Consider the following 18,962-nt stretch of genomic DNA (forward strand, 5'->3'; position numbering starts at 1 on the left):
GTGCTTCTTTTAATTTTGGACAGAAGTAAGTTGTGAGAATGAAAATGTGACTGCTTTCATGTTGCACACTAATTTATTAACAGCTACAGCGCACAATCTCATTTGGCTTTGATAATACAAATAATAGATTCCAGTCCTTTATTACTGACAACAATGTAAATAATTAAAGAAAGAGCTCAGACTTTCCCTGTGTCTTTGTCTTTCTACTCTCAGTACAGTGAAGGTTATGCAAGCAGCTGTGAATCCATAAAGCAACTTAAAGCAACCCTGCTCATCAGCTTTCCCCAAGCCATATTAAAGCCACAATAATGCAACTGCTACATCACACTAAGCTTTATTGGCTCAGCAAAAGAAACTAAGAAACTTCATTGGAGACCAGATTAGGCCGGTTACAAAATGGAGAGATTCTTTTGCTCTCTGACCCCATTATCTTTTCCATAGTATCTTGGTCAGCTTTCTTACACATAGCCATGGATTCTGTGGAGACCTGTAAATTGCTTTTTTGGCTGCCAAATTGCAGTAAACCTTCTATTTTTATGTTTTAAAAGAGCTTAAAACTGTCCATCCTCTTTGGATGTGTCTTTAAAATTGGCCAGTGCTGGGAGGATTTTATATATATATCCAAAGGCTTAGAAGAAGATGTTGCTTCTACTGAGCTGCTAGTTTTATGGTCAACAAATATGAAAAGCCCAGTGGGGATAAAAGGAACTTAACCAGTTCTATCTAATACATATAAATCTACCTAAGAGCTCAGTGCACTAGCAGTACTCAATGCACTACATTTATCTCCGTCTAAAGATGCAGAAAATGGGTCTTTTGCACATATGCCACATGTTCCCTTTCAATGCCAAGTTAATATGAATTAGAAGACTCTGAGATGAGTAAACAAGGTCAGTCTGGGCTCGGCCAAGTTGGATCAACGTAAAGTAATTGTCAGGTTTTTCTGTCGGCAACGACAGTGTGTTTTGGCTCAGCATTCCCCAAACTATACGTTATAAAATGTTTTGTAGGGCAGGGCTGCCCAGAAGATTCAGCGGGCCTGGGGCAAAGCAATTTTGGGGGCCTCTTCCATAAAAAAAAGTTGCAATACTATAGAATACTATATTCTTGTGGGGGCCCCTGCAGGGCCTGGGGCAAATTGCCCCACTTGCCCCTCCCTCTGGGCGGCCCTGTTGTAGGGAAGCTGTTGCCAGACACTTTGCTTATTCTCCTTGTTTTGCAAACCCAGACACTTTCCATTAATTACATGTATAACTTTTGTGACAACGCCAAGCTATTTTTAAAAAAAAAAAATTCTTGAACAATCAAGCTAATTTAATATGTTTAATAATCTCATTTAATCTAGAGGCACTTTGATTCGAATCAAAATAACATAACAGCATAATAACAAAGAGTGCATTTGCTATGCAACAAATAAATCACTAGTACTAATAGTTGATTGTATACCTTCAAAGAGCTTTGCACACATCAAGAAATGTTGGTGGATTAATTAAAGTCAATGACTATTATTACCTCAATTTGACAGACACAAAAACTGATTTGCCCAAGGTCACACATATTTAACCTATCCAGCATTTTTGGTGGATCAGAAACTCACACTGACTTCAGTGGAGTTTTTGAATATTCAGAGAATGAGGCCTATAGTAACAGAAGCAGGATTAGAACTCAGGAGTTCCTGGTTTCTAGTCTCATGATCAGTCTAGTACACCATGCTGCATCTTCTCAGTAGCCTTCAAAAAAGCTTGGTTTATAACAACAAACTTCAAGTATACAAATACTATATAGGTAAAGCACTATGTCTGATTATTTATGAAGTTACAGTATGTTGTGTATAATGTTGTTTGGACACATATATTTATAGTATTCTTCTCACCTCTGTGATGTTATCTGGTTAAAATATGACCATATAGATCATTGTTGCAGCCACTGTTATATATTTGTAACAAACCTTGTACAAAACGTGGCATGTAAGAGGTCTATGAAAAGGTTATGATTTGCTGGTTAGGATTATGCTATTTGTATGCATGTATCATTTTTGTATTTGAAGTTATGAATATTGGCTCTATTCCTGGATTTCAAATGTTTGCTCCTGGGGTAACGCACACGAGGTAGGTAGCCAGCATATCTTGGAGGGACTATTCTAATTGAGTGGCCCATCAAAAGGACTCTTAACTCGCAATTGATCATGGGAGATGCCCATCTACACTGCGTGGATTGTCCTTTAAACATGCTGTCTGAAATATAGGTAATGGCTTCCTGCAATGACTGAGCGAAATAGGGCATGAACATGTGACCTGCCCATGTGACTCCAAACACTATCTGGTCACCTGTGATTCTCCACTACCTCTGCTGAGGGCTTTGTTTTAAAACAGTGGGTGTCCTTCCACATGGCAGAAGAGATAAAAGGCCCTGGAAACTCCTCCATTTTGCCTCTATCCTGCTCCAGCATTCTAACCAGGGGATACTGAGGTTCTGCCAATGATTTGGAAGCAACCAGAGACTTATCAAGCCAGTGGTTTATTCCATCACTGCTACAAGCCTGAACCAAGAACTTTGCAATTACTGTAAGTATCTGATTCCTTTAACCAGTTTTAACTCTTACCTTTCTTTCTTTTTATGATTAAACCTTTAGATTTTAGATACTGAAGGATTGGCATCAGTGCAATTTTTTTTGGGTAAAATCTAAGTTATATATTGACCTGAGTGTGTGGCTGGTCCTTTGGGATCAGAAGAACCTTTTAGTTAAGGAGACTGGTTGTAAAGAACCACTCACCTTTAAATCCAGTGTTTTTGGTGGTAATACAAGGACTGGAATGCCCAAGGAAACTGCTTTTATGACTTCTTGTTAGCCAGCGTGGTGAAACAGAAATTTAGTTTTGTTGCTGGTTTGGTATATCCTATGAAAGATTAGCCACCAGTCTTGGGGTGTATCTGCCCTATTTCTCAGCAGTTAGTCTTGAGTTTGGCATTCTCAGTTGTGATCCACAGAGGCACAGTTACAACCTCCTCTTAATATTATTTGCAAACCGGCTGCTTCATTGTTAAACAGGCCTTTTGAAAAAGGCTATTAGCAGTGTAAGGAGAAAAAGCAGAAATGCTGCAAAAGTGATGCATTTTCATTTTGTTTCTTTAACTACAAAAGACAATATTCTATTCAAGGAGTGAAGCTGTGGGGAATCATGTTTAAATAATATTGTTCCTTTGAATGTCACACTGACAACAGCCAGGTATTTCAAAGGAATCAATGAAGCTCTGACCTTCCCTCACCTTACTTTGCTTTAACCTCCCACCCCAAAACAAACAAACAAACAAACCAAGAATCAACTCCCTCCCTTCTAAACTCCGCCTAATATTAAAGAGAACATGGTGCAGCCATATCTTAACGTTTCCTGGATTTTGATTGGGTGTTACAAACTCAAATTAGTTAAACACTTGTTTTCTGAACTTAATATAAAATGTGACGGAATAGTAGAAATATGTACATTTTAAAGCACATAAGTAACATTTAGAAAACCTTTGATAAAGTAACATATAGAGTACACACTTTTTGCATTATGCCTTAAATCCACTGGTATTAAAACAATATGCAGCTTATTAGAAAACAGGAATAGTTTGAACAATTTTTTTGTAACTAAATATACTCAGGGGAAAAAAACAAAACACAGTCCACAATAATGGAGGAGGACGCAGACTTTACCCTGGGTGCAAGACCATGGAAATTGTCTCTACAGCTCACCAGCTGATTCAGCCAGAAATACGCTGGCCTGCAGAAGTCAATATTTTTCTTTTACATAGTGTTAAGTCATGGAGCGGATCAAATAAGTTATCCTGCTCCTACGGACAACAAGGTTAGTGCCTTTCAGAAATGTTTTCATTATTTATATGCATCTGCAGAGTAATTCTGATTAAAAAAAAAAAAACATTTCACAAGTGTACACACACACACACACACACACACACACAGGCCAAAAGAGAGAGAATAATTTGGCTGCAAAATATGTGACATCTAGGAAAGAATGGGTGATTGTGAAATGGTCAAGCAAACAAACAACCCACCCCCCCCAACAGCAGCAACAACAAACAAAATACCAACAACCCTAATTAGAACTAGTACAATCCCCCTTCTAGCATTCACAAAATAAACTCTGCATTGGCCAATGGCCTGAGTTGTCCAGTTTCCCTTAGGATAAGGTGAGTAGGCCTGAACACAAATGCAAAAAGTGTTTGGAGCATCATCCTGGAACCTTCATTCAGATGAGCAGTGGGAGCTACTTGGCGATCCGGGGTTACTTGTGTGAATAAGGACTCCAGGATCAGCCTGGGTATTATTAGGACAATACCATCAATTTCAGTCCACTATACTGCTCTTTCTTTAACTTAGCTTTGAGTTACTAACTGGACTCATTTTTCTGGCTGGGAAGTTATTCTAGCCCATGGTGGGCTCTTTGCTTTGACTCCAAATCAAGGAGAGAGTTCACCTTGGGTCTACAGTCAGGTCCCCGCCAGAAAAAGAGTGAACTTAGCAGTCTTCCCTACAGATGCTCACTGTTTTCCTGATCCTTTTCTTGATCCTCTGTTATTCAATGGGGTTTTTGTCCTATCAGTCGAAGGGCCTAGTTTTTTGTTTAAAAAAAACAACCCCCAACTAATTATTTGAGGGCTAATGTTCCATTTACATCCCCCCCCACCCCAGTTTACTGATATGAACTTGCTGTGCTTTTAGGGCCTGACTGAAATCCCATTAAAGTAGATGCAAGTTTTTTTACTGACTTCAGTGGGATATGGACCAGGCCCTTAGAGTACTCAGAGGTGGGAGAGAGCTCAAGCATATACTTGCTCAGAAAGAGATCTGCAAAAAGAACAGGAGTACTTGTGGCACCTTAGAGACTAACAAATTTATTAGAGCATAAGCTTTCGTGGACTACAGCCCACTTCTTCGGATGCAAGAGATCTATTCATCAGACAGCACAGTGTCCATGCTCATGTTAGAAAACCAGGGGGATTCCACTGAGCTTGTGATATCGATTTTGTGAAATCCAAACAAGTCACACAGTCAAATGCTTCTACACTTTTGTCTATATTTTTTACAGCGATGAAACTGGGTCAACAAAAGCAAATGTAAAGCACAAAGAAAACTTTTAGAGACACAATGCAGTAGTGAGAGATGCTAACAGTATGATCTGACTCGGGAATTCCTGACTGGGGAAAAGGCTTTAGGGAGGATCTTGATACTGAGAAGATTAAATAAAAGTGAATTGTTAAGCATAAAGCTGAAAGAAAAAAAAAACTGGACTCCATTTAAACATATGCATAATCTGTTATGCGTCCTGAAGAATGCCAGTACTACTGCTATATTAAGGAGTTAAATAGTTCTTTTCTGGGCAAAGACTAATGGGACTTTAAAACATTTGGTCATTCTTGAGATTCAGGTAAATGGCCCTACAAGGCAAAAGAGCTATCATCAAATTGAATCCAAGAACTAAGGCGATTATAATAGTATAATAATATAAAATATAAATATATATTATAATAAAAAAAATAGCCTTGGAACTGTGCAGGGATTTGAATGATAACTTTCTAGAAATTCAAGTGAGATACACAGCTTGGTAGAGTGTCTAGATCAGGGGTAGGCACCCTATGGTACCTATGGCACCCTGTGGCCTTCGGCACACGAGCTGATTTTCAGTGGCACTCACACTGCCTGGGTCCTGGCCACCGGTCCGGGGAGCTCTGCATTTTAATTTAATTTTAAATGAAGCTTCTTAAACATTTTAAAAACCTTATTTACTTTACATACAACAATAGTTTAGTTATAGAATATAGACTTATAGAAAGAGACCTTCTAAAAACATTAAAATGTATTACTGGCGCGCGAAACCTTAAATTAGAGTGAATAAATGGAGACTCGGCACATCACTTCTGAAAGGTTGTCAACTCCTGGTCTAGATACTCCTGTGTTGGGTTCTTTAGCAATGCAGATACACAGGAAACTGTTCAATGTTTTAGGATGTGAGTAGTTTTAATAGTAAACTACTGCCAAATGTAAACCCAAGTAAAATGACTCAAAAACATCAGGAATGGAGAAATGGAGCAGTCGCCATTAATTGTTGTTAAACATCTCTTTAGTCTCTGCAAGACACCATGCAACGTAATGATGCTAAAGAAGACACAGTCCCTGCCCCAAAAATCTTGTAATTGAAGGGCCCAATCATGCACAAGCCTTATTCGTGTGAGTAAAATGTACCCCATATGAGTAGTGCCGTTGATTGTGGTGATTAGACTTTGTCTAAGTAAGGCTTGCAGGATCTAGTCCATAATTATAAGATTGATACCAAACACAATGTTGGCGTGTCTATGCACATGTGGACAGATTGTGTCTTGTGATCCAGTGAAGACTTCTATAGGACTGCTGCAGAGATGAATCATCCACAGAGGAGAATATTTAGAATTTTAAATTATAGGAAGCAACAATCCTCTCCACTGCGGTACTGAGCAACACCAACATATGAATGATGTTGAGAAGGTAAGAAATGAACGAGCTACTTACAGTAATGTGCATGGCGTCGTTTGAGAGACCTCACAAAGATGGCAAAGCCCACTTTGCACCAGGTTTGGAGTCAGGGAAAGGCAGTAAAACTGTGATAAGGTTGATTTTTTTTTTTTTTTCTTGAGGGAAAGAATTTAGAAGTAAATAGGCAATGAAATAGCAAAGTCTAACTTTACCTCATTGGTGAGTGGAATACATAAGCACGGAAAGACTAGCTTTAAACAGCAGGAGAAGTAGAGACAGTCAATAGCTAAACCAAAGTGATCAAGCTTATAACAGCTTTGGGCCAGTGGAAGAGGGAGAACGTTTCATGCTTGTTCCTTTGAAACTGTGGCTGGAGGCTGAGCTGAAGTGGACAGCAGAAATGTCAGATATGGGAAATCGGTTAGCATGATAACAACGCTTTGCAGTCAAATAGTGCCTCTCATCTGAGGAGCTCAAAGTATTTTACAAACACAACTTCATTAAACTTCACTTCCTAGCGAGGAAGGCAAGCATAATCCTCTTCTAGCGATGAGGAAACTGAGGTATAAAAGGTGAGTTTTTAAAGTGACTACTGATTTTTGGAGGACCAACTGGAGAAGATGTACAGGGTGTTCAGGAAATGCTGAGCATGTAGCCGCCTTCAGAAAATCAGGCCATTTTAAGTTGCTTCAAGTTAGGCTCACAAAAATCACTAGTGACTCTTGAAAACCTTGGCCAGAGAGACTAAATGTCACAGAGACTGTGGCAGCGTGGGAACAGAACTTAAAACATCCTGATTCCTAGGCCTGTGTCTTTGCAGACCCCTTTTCCTCTGTAAAAATCTTCTAAGGGGAACATGTCTGATTCAGATTTCACAACAGATGTGCAGGGAGAAAATCAACCTCTGGCAGTGTGAAAAGGCAAGTAAATCATCTCTGAGCCCTTGTATCTTGTTCGCTTGTAATTTTTTAACAGACTTGAACAAAGAAAGTTTCCTGGAGTCACATGGTCTCTAGCAGGCGTCAATTACTCTTTGAGCCAATATATGAGAGTTGTTACAGGAGCTTCTTTTAAACTCAGATTAGGGTTGGCTGGGTTCATGTAGTTTCAGCAGTTCCAAAGAGCCAATAGTGAGGGTCAGAAACTTTCTTTATATTTGGTAGCTCAGCAGGAGGCAATCAAAAACTTCAGGGCAGTGGATTTGCTTGCTTAGGGTCAGCTGCATCCAGAGGGTTTTAGCAGTTTCAAGGAGCGGTTAGTGAGGGTCAGAAGTTTCCTTTATATTCACCAGCTTGGCCAGAGGTAATCAAAAACCTCAGGAAGGCAGAGCAGTTTATGCAGCTTCAGTGATTGCAAAGAGCCTCTAGTGAGGATCAGCAACTTGTGGTGACCCACCTGGGCTCGCCTGTGTTAAACTGGTCAAGTCAGCAAGCCAAGAAGCACAAGTGAAGCTGAACTCTGGATTAGCTGACACGGGAAGACCAACAAAGCCAGATGCAGGGCTGCCATATAACTATTAGGTGTAGTATATTTCATAAGGAAAACGGTGAGCTGAAGGAAGGATAGCACATTTATACTTCTGGATTAGAGCATGTCGGCATTGGTCCCCCTCTGGACTGTTGTTTAAATTGTTGTATTATGTAAGTACAGCAGTGTACCCCTCCCAAAAGTTTACAGACAATAATCTCACGCTAAATGTTGGAGGTTCAGGTTGTATCCAAATCCTTTAGATTGCTTTGAAAATATCTGGCATGTTTGGAGCAATTACATACATGCAGTTAGGACAATTTGCCAACATATAAGTACAATATTATTTAACTATTACGAAATTACCAGAAAAGTTCTACCACACAGGAGGGTAAAAATAAAATCTGCATACGAACTGTGAAGTACCAATGTGATCTTATTCCGAAATTCAGTTCATAGACACGGTTTAGAAAACGAGGGCTTCCATTTAAGAATCTGACAAATGATTTTCCTAAGTGGGCATTTTTAATGTAGTGTGAAGCAACAACTGTGTTCCGTAAAATATAAGAGTTGTTTTTGTAAATTACCATGAGCTTTACCAGGAATAGAATTGAAGGCATCAAGAATGCATCTGAGAAAATAAAAATTACATTTCCTCTAGAATAGTTGCCCATTTTTATTTCTTACTATACTTAGTACTTTCCTTCATGCTTGTAAATCCATCACTTAACTATCATGGTACCTCTGTTCTCATTGTTATTATTCTTTACTTTACTAGTTCCATATATGCAACATGTTCTGTACAATAAATAAAAGCAAAAAGAACAGGAGTACTTGTGGCACCTTAGAGACTAACAAATTTATTTGAGCATAAGCTTTCATGGGCTACAGCCCACTTCTTCGGATGCATAGAATGGAACATAATATTGAGGATATATATATATATATATACTTTTGAAGTGATAATCAAGATAGCCCAGTACAGACAGTTTGATAAGAAGCAAGTGTGAGAGTACTTACACGGGGAGATAGATTCAATGTTCAATGCTCAGCCATTCCCAGTCCTACTTAAGCCTAAGTTGATTGTATCTCGTTTGCATATCAATTCCAACTCAGCAGTTTCTCGTTGGAGTTTGTTTTTGAAGCTTTTCTGTTGCAAAATTGCCACCCGCAGGTCTGTCATAGAATGACCAGACAGGTTAAAGTGTTCTCCTACTGGTTCTTGAATGTTATGATTCCTGATGTCAGATTTGTGTCCATTAATTCTTATGCATAGAGACTGTCCGGTTTGGCCAATGTACATGGCAGAGGGACATTGCTGGCACATGATGGCATATATCACATTGGTAGATGTGCAGGTGAATGAGCCCCTGATGGCATGGCTGATGTGATTAAGGTCCTATGATGATGTCACTTGAATAGATATGTGGACAGAGTTGGCATCGGGCTTTGTTGCAAAGATAGGTTCCTGGGTCAGTGTTTTTGTTCTGTGATGTGTGGTTACTGGTGAGTATTTGCTTCAGGTTGGGGGGTTGTCTGTAAGCGAGGACAGGTCTGTCTCACAAGATCTGTGAGGGATCATCTTTCAGGATAGATTGTAGATCTTTGATGATGTGCTGGAGAGGTTTTAATTGGGGGCTGAAGGTGACAGCTAGTGGTGTTCTGTTATTTTCTTTGTTGGGCCTGTCTTGTAGGAGGTGACTTCTGGGTACTCATCTGGCTCTGTCAATCTGTTTTTTCATGTCAGCAGGTGGGTATTGTAGTTTTAAGAATACTTATGCTTAAATAAATTTGTTAGTCTCTAAGGTGCCACAGGTACTCCTGGTTTTTTTGTGGATACAGACTAACACAGCTGCTACTCTGAAACCAATAAATAAAAGGCAGATTCCCTGTCCCAAAGGACTTACCTAACATTGTAAGTTAGAAAATGAATAACAGAAGGAGATGACAACTCAGGGAGGTGTAGGGGAAAGAAATGACAAGAAAGAGGACAATATAAACATGCAGTCCTTGGTGAAATTAATGCACATATCTAGATGACCAAATCTTTTGATGTCAGGGATCCGACAGCTGTTTTCTTTTGTATTGATGTCAATAGTGCTGTAAGAAAAAAAAATCCTATAAAAAGCAAAGGTTTCATGCTTTTGCCAGCAGCCATTATCCAAAGCACAGGTTCTTCAAATGGGTCTGGTATCCAACGTCTCAATGTTTGTTTCAACCTCTATAGGCATCTGTCCAGTCTGCCATTCTAGGGGTGAGCTATTCAGTTTTCCTCTCCATTGAGATGAGAATCCCCGGCACAGCATCCATTCTTTGATGCAATAGCAATAAATATATATCAGTCAATTGCCTGCTTTCTCCTCTCCCCCTACTCAGCAGCTTGTCATTCAGTGTTGTGGAAAGGGGAGTTTTCCTCGACTGTATAAGAAATCATAGAAATGTAGGGTTGGAAGGGACCTTGACAGGCCATTTAGCCCATCTGCCCCTGTGCTGAGACAGGACCAAGCATACCGTCGACCATCCCTGACAAGTGTTTATTTCACCTGTTCTTAAAAATCTCCAATGACGGGGATGCCACAACCTCTCTTGGAAGTCTATTCCAGTGCTTAACGATCCTTATAGTTAGAAAGTTTTCCCTAATATCTAACCTAAATGTCTCTTGCTGCAGATTAAGCCCATTACTTCTTGGCCTACATTCCATGGACATGAAGAACAATGGATTAGTCCTCTTTATAACAGCCCTTAACATATTTGAAAACCATCAAGTTCCCCCTCAATCGGCTTTTCTCAAGACTAAAAATGCCCAGTTTTTTTTAACCTTTCCTCTGTCAGGTTTTCTAAACCTTTTTTATTACTCTCCTCTGGACTCTCTCCAATTTTTCCACATCTTTCCTAAAGTGTGGCACCCAGAACTGGTCACTATTCCAGCTGAGGCCTCACCAGTGCCAAATAGAGCAGAACAATTACCATACAGGTCTTACATAAAACTCTTCTGTTAACACACCCCAGAAAATTAGCTGTTTTTGCAAGTGCATCGCCCTGTTGACTCATTCAATTTGTGACCCACTATAACCCACAAATCCTTTCTGCAGTGCTATCAGTTTTGCATTTCATTTTTCCCTTCCTAAATGTACCACTTTGCACATGTCTGTACTGAATTCCATCTTGTTGATTTCAGACCAATTCGCCAATGTATCAAGGTAATTTTGAATAATAATACTGTCCTCCAAAGTGCTTGCAACTCCTTCCACGTTGGTACCATCTGCAAATTTTATAAGCATAGGAGTTACAGCACAAGCTGTAAAAGCTAAAATGCCTCATTGCTATACTTTTACCACATCCACTCAGCAAATCTCACCTGTTAGAACTGCTCTGTGCTGTGTGTCTGAAGTTTGAGCCAGAGGGGGGGAGGGCATCCTGAAATGTCTGTTCCTCTTGCGATGTTAGAGATAGGGCGACAAAAGCTTCATCTGAAGAATCCTCTCTGTCTAAATGCCCCAAAAGAGCTGTTAAAAATAATCAAGTTGTGATATTAGACTTGATTCATCACAAAGAACAAAACACAGCTGATTATCCTCAATTTGCTCTCATAATGAACAATTAGGATTCTTTCAAAACATTCACATAACACAGGAGACAAAATGTTCCCTCTTTATCAATTTGATTTGCAATGCACAGGGGAGAGTATACAGCAGTGGTTCTCAAACTATTTGCCAGTGTGGGCCACATATATGGCCCACAATGCATGATGTGAGCCACATCCAATACTACCTGTATGGTCCTGAGGATGTCACATGGGCTACAGCTCTGTGCTGATTGGGCCGTAAGTGGCCCGTGGGCCGCAGGTTGAGAACTGCTGGCATACAGCCGTTATCTACTGCGATAGTTTTCATTCAGCCTCAGGATGCTCTCAGCAACCTCTCTGACATCGAGATAATAAGTCTAGCCAGATAGTTAGACTTTTCTGAGTCCTGAGAAACTGCATATTTGTGCGATTTTCACCCTTGATTGTTCTCTAGAAAACATTTTCTAGTCTCTAACTACCTGGTATCAGGAACTCCCTAAGAGTTTACAGAGGAAGAGTTTTGTGAATAAAGAGACATGGTCCACTCTAAATTATCTATCAAAAATCAACGGTCTAAGGGGCTGGCATAGATTGTGTTCCATGTGAGCATTTCACTACAGTTACACTGATCAGCATTTCTGAACTGCATAATCTTTCCCTCTATATCTTTAAAAGCGATTCAAACAAAGTCATAACGTATTTTCCCTACTATTTTTGTTTCACTTAATTTCAGTTTACAAGAGAGACGACCCAGACTTTAGGACCCTGATTTTACCATCAGATTTTACCATCTTTTAGCATATCAAAAGCCTTAATGGTTTGAAAAGTACCCAAACCATCTAAAAGATGTAGAAAAATTGCATACTGTAAGTAGAAAGAAGAACAGGAGTACTTGTGGCACCTTAGAGACTAACAAATTTATCTCTAAGGTGCCACAAGTACTCCTGTTCTTCTTTTTGCGGATACAGACTAACACGGCTGCTACTCTGAATACTGTAAGTGTGACCCTTAAAAAAAAAAAGCATAATCAAACTCTAGGCTAGCAGAGCATGGATTAAGGAAACATCCTGTTACAGATAAAGACTTTAAAAGGTTTTTCTCAAACTCATAAGACCTTTTGCTTTTTTTCTTTAAATCCTGTTTTTTCCCCCCCTTGTTCTCTAGCTCCCTGAATCCTGTATTACCTAATCTGCACAATACCCATGGTAACACCACGGGCAGTGGGAAGAACATAATGCTACTGCAAGCGTTACCATACTGTTGTATTTTACATTTTGGCCAGAGACCCAGAAGTGCTCACCAGCTTAGGAGGGCAAAGTCACTTGGGTTTCTGATCCTTCAGTTTCTAAAGGGCTAACTCCCCAAGATTTATTACTTTTCACGCTGTTCACGTGTGAGATGAAAATGTAGTGAACGAGATGAACAAGAGTGAACTAGCTTATTTACAGTCCCCATAACTAGAATGCTCTGGCTGCACTTCGCAGATCCACACACACAGAATCATGCAGGCAGGGAACCATTGAACGGAATTAGCTTAGTAAGGGGCCACATGCCTCGATGCAGGCGCACAACAGTTCCTAGCCGGAGTCTATTAAAGAAGAGACGTTGATCCCACTCTAAGTTTCTGTCCATCTGTCTGGAATAAAAACTCCAAAGAGAAGCAGTGAAAGCAGGAGAGTGAGCGTGTTTCTATGGAGGCAACATACTGTATCTGGAAAGTTCAAATTCCTGGTAAGTAAACTAGAATTTCTTCTGCCTAAATCTGTCTCCAGAGAGCCCCATTCGGCAAAACTAACGAGTAATAACCACTTAAGAGAAAGAGAGGGGCTGAGTAATGAAGTTAAAAAAATGTTTCTGAAGTCCCTTTTTAGTTAAGTGTGCAGAGAGCTCCAGGTAGCGGCCTAAACATGCAATAATCGAATTTTGCTTAGGAATTTTGCTTAGGCAGGTCTCAGAAGCCACCCTAATTTCAGTGGACTAAGCTGTAAGACCCTTTGGTAATGAATTGTATTTCTCAGAGCTGTTTTCAAAGCACTGTGATATCCATTTTCAATGTATTTGGCCTGGAAGAGATTCTGTTTTTCAGCTCTGAAGCAGAGATGAGCTACCAACATTCCAGTTCTCACAATATAAAAAATTCAGAGACTCGTCTAAATTGGTTTAATTTATACTTTCTTGTTATGCCAAGCTGCAATACCTAAGTCACACCTACTTAGACTTCCAGAGGTTTGGTCTACACTAGAATTTTACATTGGTATAGCCATGAAAAATCCATTTTCCTGAGAGACGTATCTACACCGTCCTAACTCCCAGGGTAGACAGCGTTAGGTTGATGGGAGAATTCTTCCATCGACCTAGCTCCTGCCTCTTGGGGAGGAGGAGTACTTATGCTGACGGGAGAACCCAGTCTGTTGGCTTAGGTAGTGTCTACACTGAAGTGCTGCAGAGGTGAAGCTGCACTTCTGTAGTGTTTTAAGTGTGGACAAGTCCTTAGAGTCACACCCACTTACCAATACGTAACTTTCCCTGCCCCCTCCTGCACATCACTTCTGAATTAGGCCCAGACCCCCAAGGGTATGTCTATGCTGCAATGTAAGCTCAGGATTCATTCTCAGCTGAAGCCTAACCCCCTTCCATCTACACACAAATCATGCTAACCAAGGGCTTGGCCCCAGAGTCCCAGGACCTGAACCAGAGTCAAGCTGGGCCTTGGGGCTAAAGCCCTATTGCTTTGCACCATAGATGCAGCCCCTCTTGACTTGTGCTCTGGCAGTCTGCCAAAAGTATTCCACAATCTCTCGAGTTGACTTTCTTTGTCTTCTGGACAGTCAAGTTTGAAGGACAGTCAAGTTTTCCCACCACGAACAAAGGGCTAGAGCAGCCATTTTGGGAGGGTGCTAGAAAGTCTGGGTTAGACTCCAGCCCGCATAGTTCAGTCTAGATGCTGGAGCACCAGTTTGGGATCCAGGGTTCAACAATTCCTAACCTGGGGTTACAAATGAGTGTAGATATTCAAGCCCAGGTTAACATACTCAGGGTATGCTAACTTGAGTTCTACTAACCCTGGGCTTTCATTGCATTGTGGGCATACCCATCAAGTAACCATGTATTAGCCTCTAAGGGAGTCTCAATTGGGTTAACTCACATAGAGGTACACCAGAAAAGAAGTGTATCGCTACAAAAGCAATTAACAACAGGAAGATTGTGATCCTGGGCACCCCTGTAAGCACAACCTACACATTACTGCAATAATATTTGTACACAATATGATGTGTGAGGTATATGAAAGCTAATACCATGAGAGTTATTAGTATCATTGTATAATGTAGATGTTAACGTTATACAGTATGTAAAGTTATGAATTCCCTCTGTATGATGTTACTAGAACATGTTTAAGACCAGACAGCCTACCCTAGGTAACGGCAATAAACAGCTCTGGCCTACACAAAGGACTGTGGGTTTAACCTCAGTTTACGCATTAGCAGTAAACAAAGTCACTGAGCTAAACCCGCGGGGGTTATCCTGAACCTGAGCGGAGAGACAGAGCATTAACATGGTTCCTGCACCCAAGAGAGAGACAGAAGATGGAATTCCCAGGAGGCGTTCCTAACGTGTAAGACCGACATCCCTTTGGGAATATAAGGAACAGAGAGAGACTCAATTTTTATCCTTCACTTTAGGAGACAAAGAAACCAAGCCATCTGATCTGTGAAATGGATTCTGTCCAGACCAGCCAAAAAAGGCTGGAAAGGAGACTGGGGGTGAGTGAAACCATCTTGAACAAAGACACTATCTTGCTAGATGAAGTTTTAGACTTTTAGATGCATGTTTTCACTTTTATTTGCTTGTAACCATCCCTACCTTTTATCTTTTACTTGGTATCACTTAATCCACGCTCTTTTGATGGTAAACTTGTTTTGCTGTCATAACAACTCATCAATGCTGGGTATGTCCAGTAAAGTGTGTGCTTCCAGACAGCTAACGGGTTGGAGTGTTTTTCTGCCTCTGTAAAGGCAGTGAACTGAACATTTATCTGGGAGGGTCCAGTGAGCAGGAACGCCGCCAGCTTGTTTGCCGCCCTAGCCGGCAGAAGGTCCCGCCCCCGAAATACCGCCGACGACCGGCGTGGCCGCAGATCCAACTGCCACAGTTGCCACCCCCCAAATGTTAATGCCCTAGGCGACCGCCTAGGTCGCCTAATGGGTTGCGCCGGCCCTGCCAGTGAGAGGGACTGGTCCCTTTGATTTGGGGATGAATTCAGGCCTGGAAGGGTACCAAGGTCAGCCTTCATGGAGTAATTTGGCTGGGCAAAGCTAGGGTAAGGTTAGTGGGCTGCTGGAACGCTGTTGGGGGGTCACAACTTTGGACCAAAGCTGCACAGCCACAAGACACCCAGTGTTACAAGGCAGACTGTGACCAAACCCCCTTACTGGCCTGGGTGAACCCCAAAACTTCTCAGTTGAGCCTTTACATTGTTTCAACATAGTTAACGTTTGTCCTATGCAGGGGATTGAACTGTGCTGTAACAAGGAGGCATAAGTGGGCTGAAGCCTGGGACGTGTCTGGTTATGTGATCTGGTTACAACACAGGTAGGTCACATGCAAATTAAAATGTGTTGTGACTGGGTCAGGGGATAGTGGTGCTGTAACCAAGTCTGCTAACCTGGATATTTTTGTAGTGTAGGCAAGCCCTTAGTTATACCAGCTTACAGATAATTAAATGGGTGTGACTAGGTCTAATGGAGTCTAAGGGAATCTACCATCTACCAATTTTCACAAACCCTCTGAATTTGGCCCTATAAGTTCGGGGGAACTGGCTTGCCCTTAGGAATGCTAATGAGTTTTGGCACTTTCACATCTATGTAACAATTTAAATCCAACCCAGGATCTGTGTCCAGAAGTTAATTATATCTGATGGTTATTCAGTGCTTAATGTGAAATGAATTAATAGTTTCAGTCTAGTTCCTAGTGATGAGAGGCCACAGTATTATTACCATAATCACAAAACCAGCATCACACGTTGCACTAAGTTGTATCCTTGCTGGTAGTATAGAGCAGAGACCGAAGACTTGAATGGGTCTATGCTATGTTTCTTATCTCTAAAGGTGGTCCCTTCAGAACAAGCTTGAGGAATACTAACAGGGAGCAAGGGAAAGCTTGTACATGTTCTCTCTTTTCTGTGGATAAATATTGGCATTCTGGCCCTTTTCATGATCACTAAATTCATTAAAAAAATTAAAAATACCCACCAAAGTCCATTCACATATAACGTGTAGATATTATTTTATCAGGTCATACACAAGTTGATCCCTACATCTTTTTTTACTTTTAGGTCAGAGAGGGAATTCTTTAATGCAAAACAAAAACACCATGAACATGACGATGGCCCCAAAGGCTCACTACAGGTACTAGTGGCTTCTTCCACTATAGGTGGAACGAAAGAAGGAAGAATGACCTTTGTATATTTTGGAGGCGATGGAGCAGGAGAAAACATGATGGTCCATACCGTCCCAATGCTATTCCCGATAAGAGGACCTAGGGCTACAGTATGACAGGATATATTCAGGAGAAGGTGAACAGCAGCTCAAAACCATGAAACTCAATTGCTTTAAGATCTTTGGAATGAAGAAATATAAACCTTCACTACGGAACCTTGGATTCCTGTTTCCTGTGGGCACAGATTTACTTTTAATATATTGAAGCATTTTTTCTTAGACATTCTTAAATTACTTTTTCCTACATCTAATTTAAAGACCTGAGATCTAGCCAAAATGGCACTAATACATTAGAGATGGGCTGGTTCATATCTGGATTAGGGTTCAGGGCTAAATCAGGACTTGGTCTGGTGGTACTGGAAGGCTCACAAGGTGTTCACACAAGATTTCAGCCTGAGATGATGAAAACTTTTCAAGATAATGTGTAGTCTTGGTTATATCAGAACCACAAAATAGGCCTGTTCCAGGTTTGGATCTTGGACTCTGCAGTTTGCTGAGTTCAGATCTGGAAATTTGAATTTGCACAAAATTTGAAAGAATTCAGAAATCAGTTTCTGGCTTTGCCTCTTCTCTTTGAGAGCATGAAAGATTTCATTTTTAAAGGATTTTTAAAGCATTTTAAAATGCTATGATGTTAACTTATATCTTGCTAAATGTCCGAAGATCACATTTGTCTAGATAACAGTTAGGATAATATTATATGATGATAACATACTCTTAGATTAAAGCAATGTGCTCAAGGAATCCATATGTATGATTATGCCTTCCTCCTAAAATTTGCTGGCAGCTGTGATTGTAACATCTAACACCTGGCTGGAAGAGCCAAAGATAGTTCTGTATTAGCCCATTGACAGGTTTTCATATTATTCAGCCAGAAGGGCATTCTGAGAAGACTTCATGCAATAGTGATGGAACTCACACTCCTTCCCTGGTGGTAATATTATGCATTATTACTTACATGCACCTATTTGCTATGGACTCTGTGCCTGCAAATAAAAAAAAAATTCCATTCTCAAGTCTCCTCCACAGGACTTTCAGGGATAAAATACATCTCAAGACATGCAATCACATGGCAGAATGAAAATCTTATTTTAATATTGTTTGCAAAATTGACAGATCTACTTAACAGAAGCCATTAAAATATTTACAAAGTAGCAGCTGCTCTTGTAAAAATACAGCTTTTTTTCAGCATGAAAAATAAACTAGTTGATAAGTGCAAGATAAGCCATTTGACTTCTTCTTTGTGTGCTCTGCATGGTATGCACAGCCAATTCTGTACAATCTGATGTTTACAGAGCAATCGTAATGTACGACCTCCTTAGGCAACAGGGACACAAGAAGCCTTTAAAACGCTGAAGCAAGCATTTAATCAGAACTCTTCATGCTGATCTTTGAAAAATTCAATAAGTTCAAAAAAATGTAACTCCTTCTAAAGATAAAATATCAGTTTTTTGCTTCAGGAGTTGCAAATATATACCAATGAACTCCCAGTGAACCAGACAGACTTCAGCCACTGCTATTTAAAAGAGTAAGCCATATGTTGCTCAGAAAGAAACAATGCAAGCACTCAAACGACGTAAGTACTTAGGCCAATTGAGTGTTACTGTGGTATAATAGCTCAACTTGTCAAAACATATCCCCTTCTTTTGGTACATTTAACCAAATTATCTTTTCACCTGGCTAGCTAATTTCATGTGAATTATACATTTCTTTATTTCACATGCTTGTTTCATATTGAAATTAAGATTTTACATATTGTCCTAAAACGATAAAGGAGATCATTACAGGCAAGTAATTACCGCAGAAGTGTGAGTAATACTGAGTATGACCATATATGTGTTACACAGCTGTTCCACCTTGAGTCTATGGTTGTTCTGCTCTTCGCTGATGTGAGGATATGCATAAAGTCCATGGGTGACATTCT

At 40.3% G+C, this 18,962-nt stretch overlaps 1 protein-coding gene across 3 annotated transcripts in view; it reads right to left on the minus strand.

The window, feature by feature from the left end:
• WDPCP (WD repeat containing planar cell polarity effector) overlaps positions 1–18,962 on the minus strand; it is a 246,576-nt gene that overhangs the window by 9,024 nt on the left and 218,590 nt on the right. For all 3 annotated transcript variants that reach the window (XM_054022335.1, XM_054022337.1, XM_054022338.1), the window contains exon 15: positions 11,337–11,484. In XM_054022335.1, coding sequence (XP_053878310.1) covers positions 11,337–11,484 — 148 coding nt within the window. The remainder of the gene's footprint in view (positions 1–11,336; positions 11,485–18,962) is intronic.

The sequence above is a fragment of the Malaclemys terrapin genome, chromosome 3 (assembly GCF_027887155.1).
Source record: "Malaclemys terrapin pileata isolate rMalTer1 chromosome 3, rMalTer1.hap1, whole genome shotgun sequence".
NCBI classification, from domain to species: domain Eukaryota; kingdom Metazoa; phylum Chordata; order Testudines; family Emydidae; genus Malaclemys; species Malaclemys terrapin.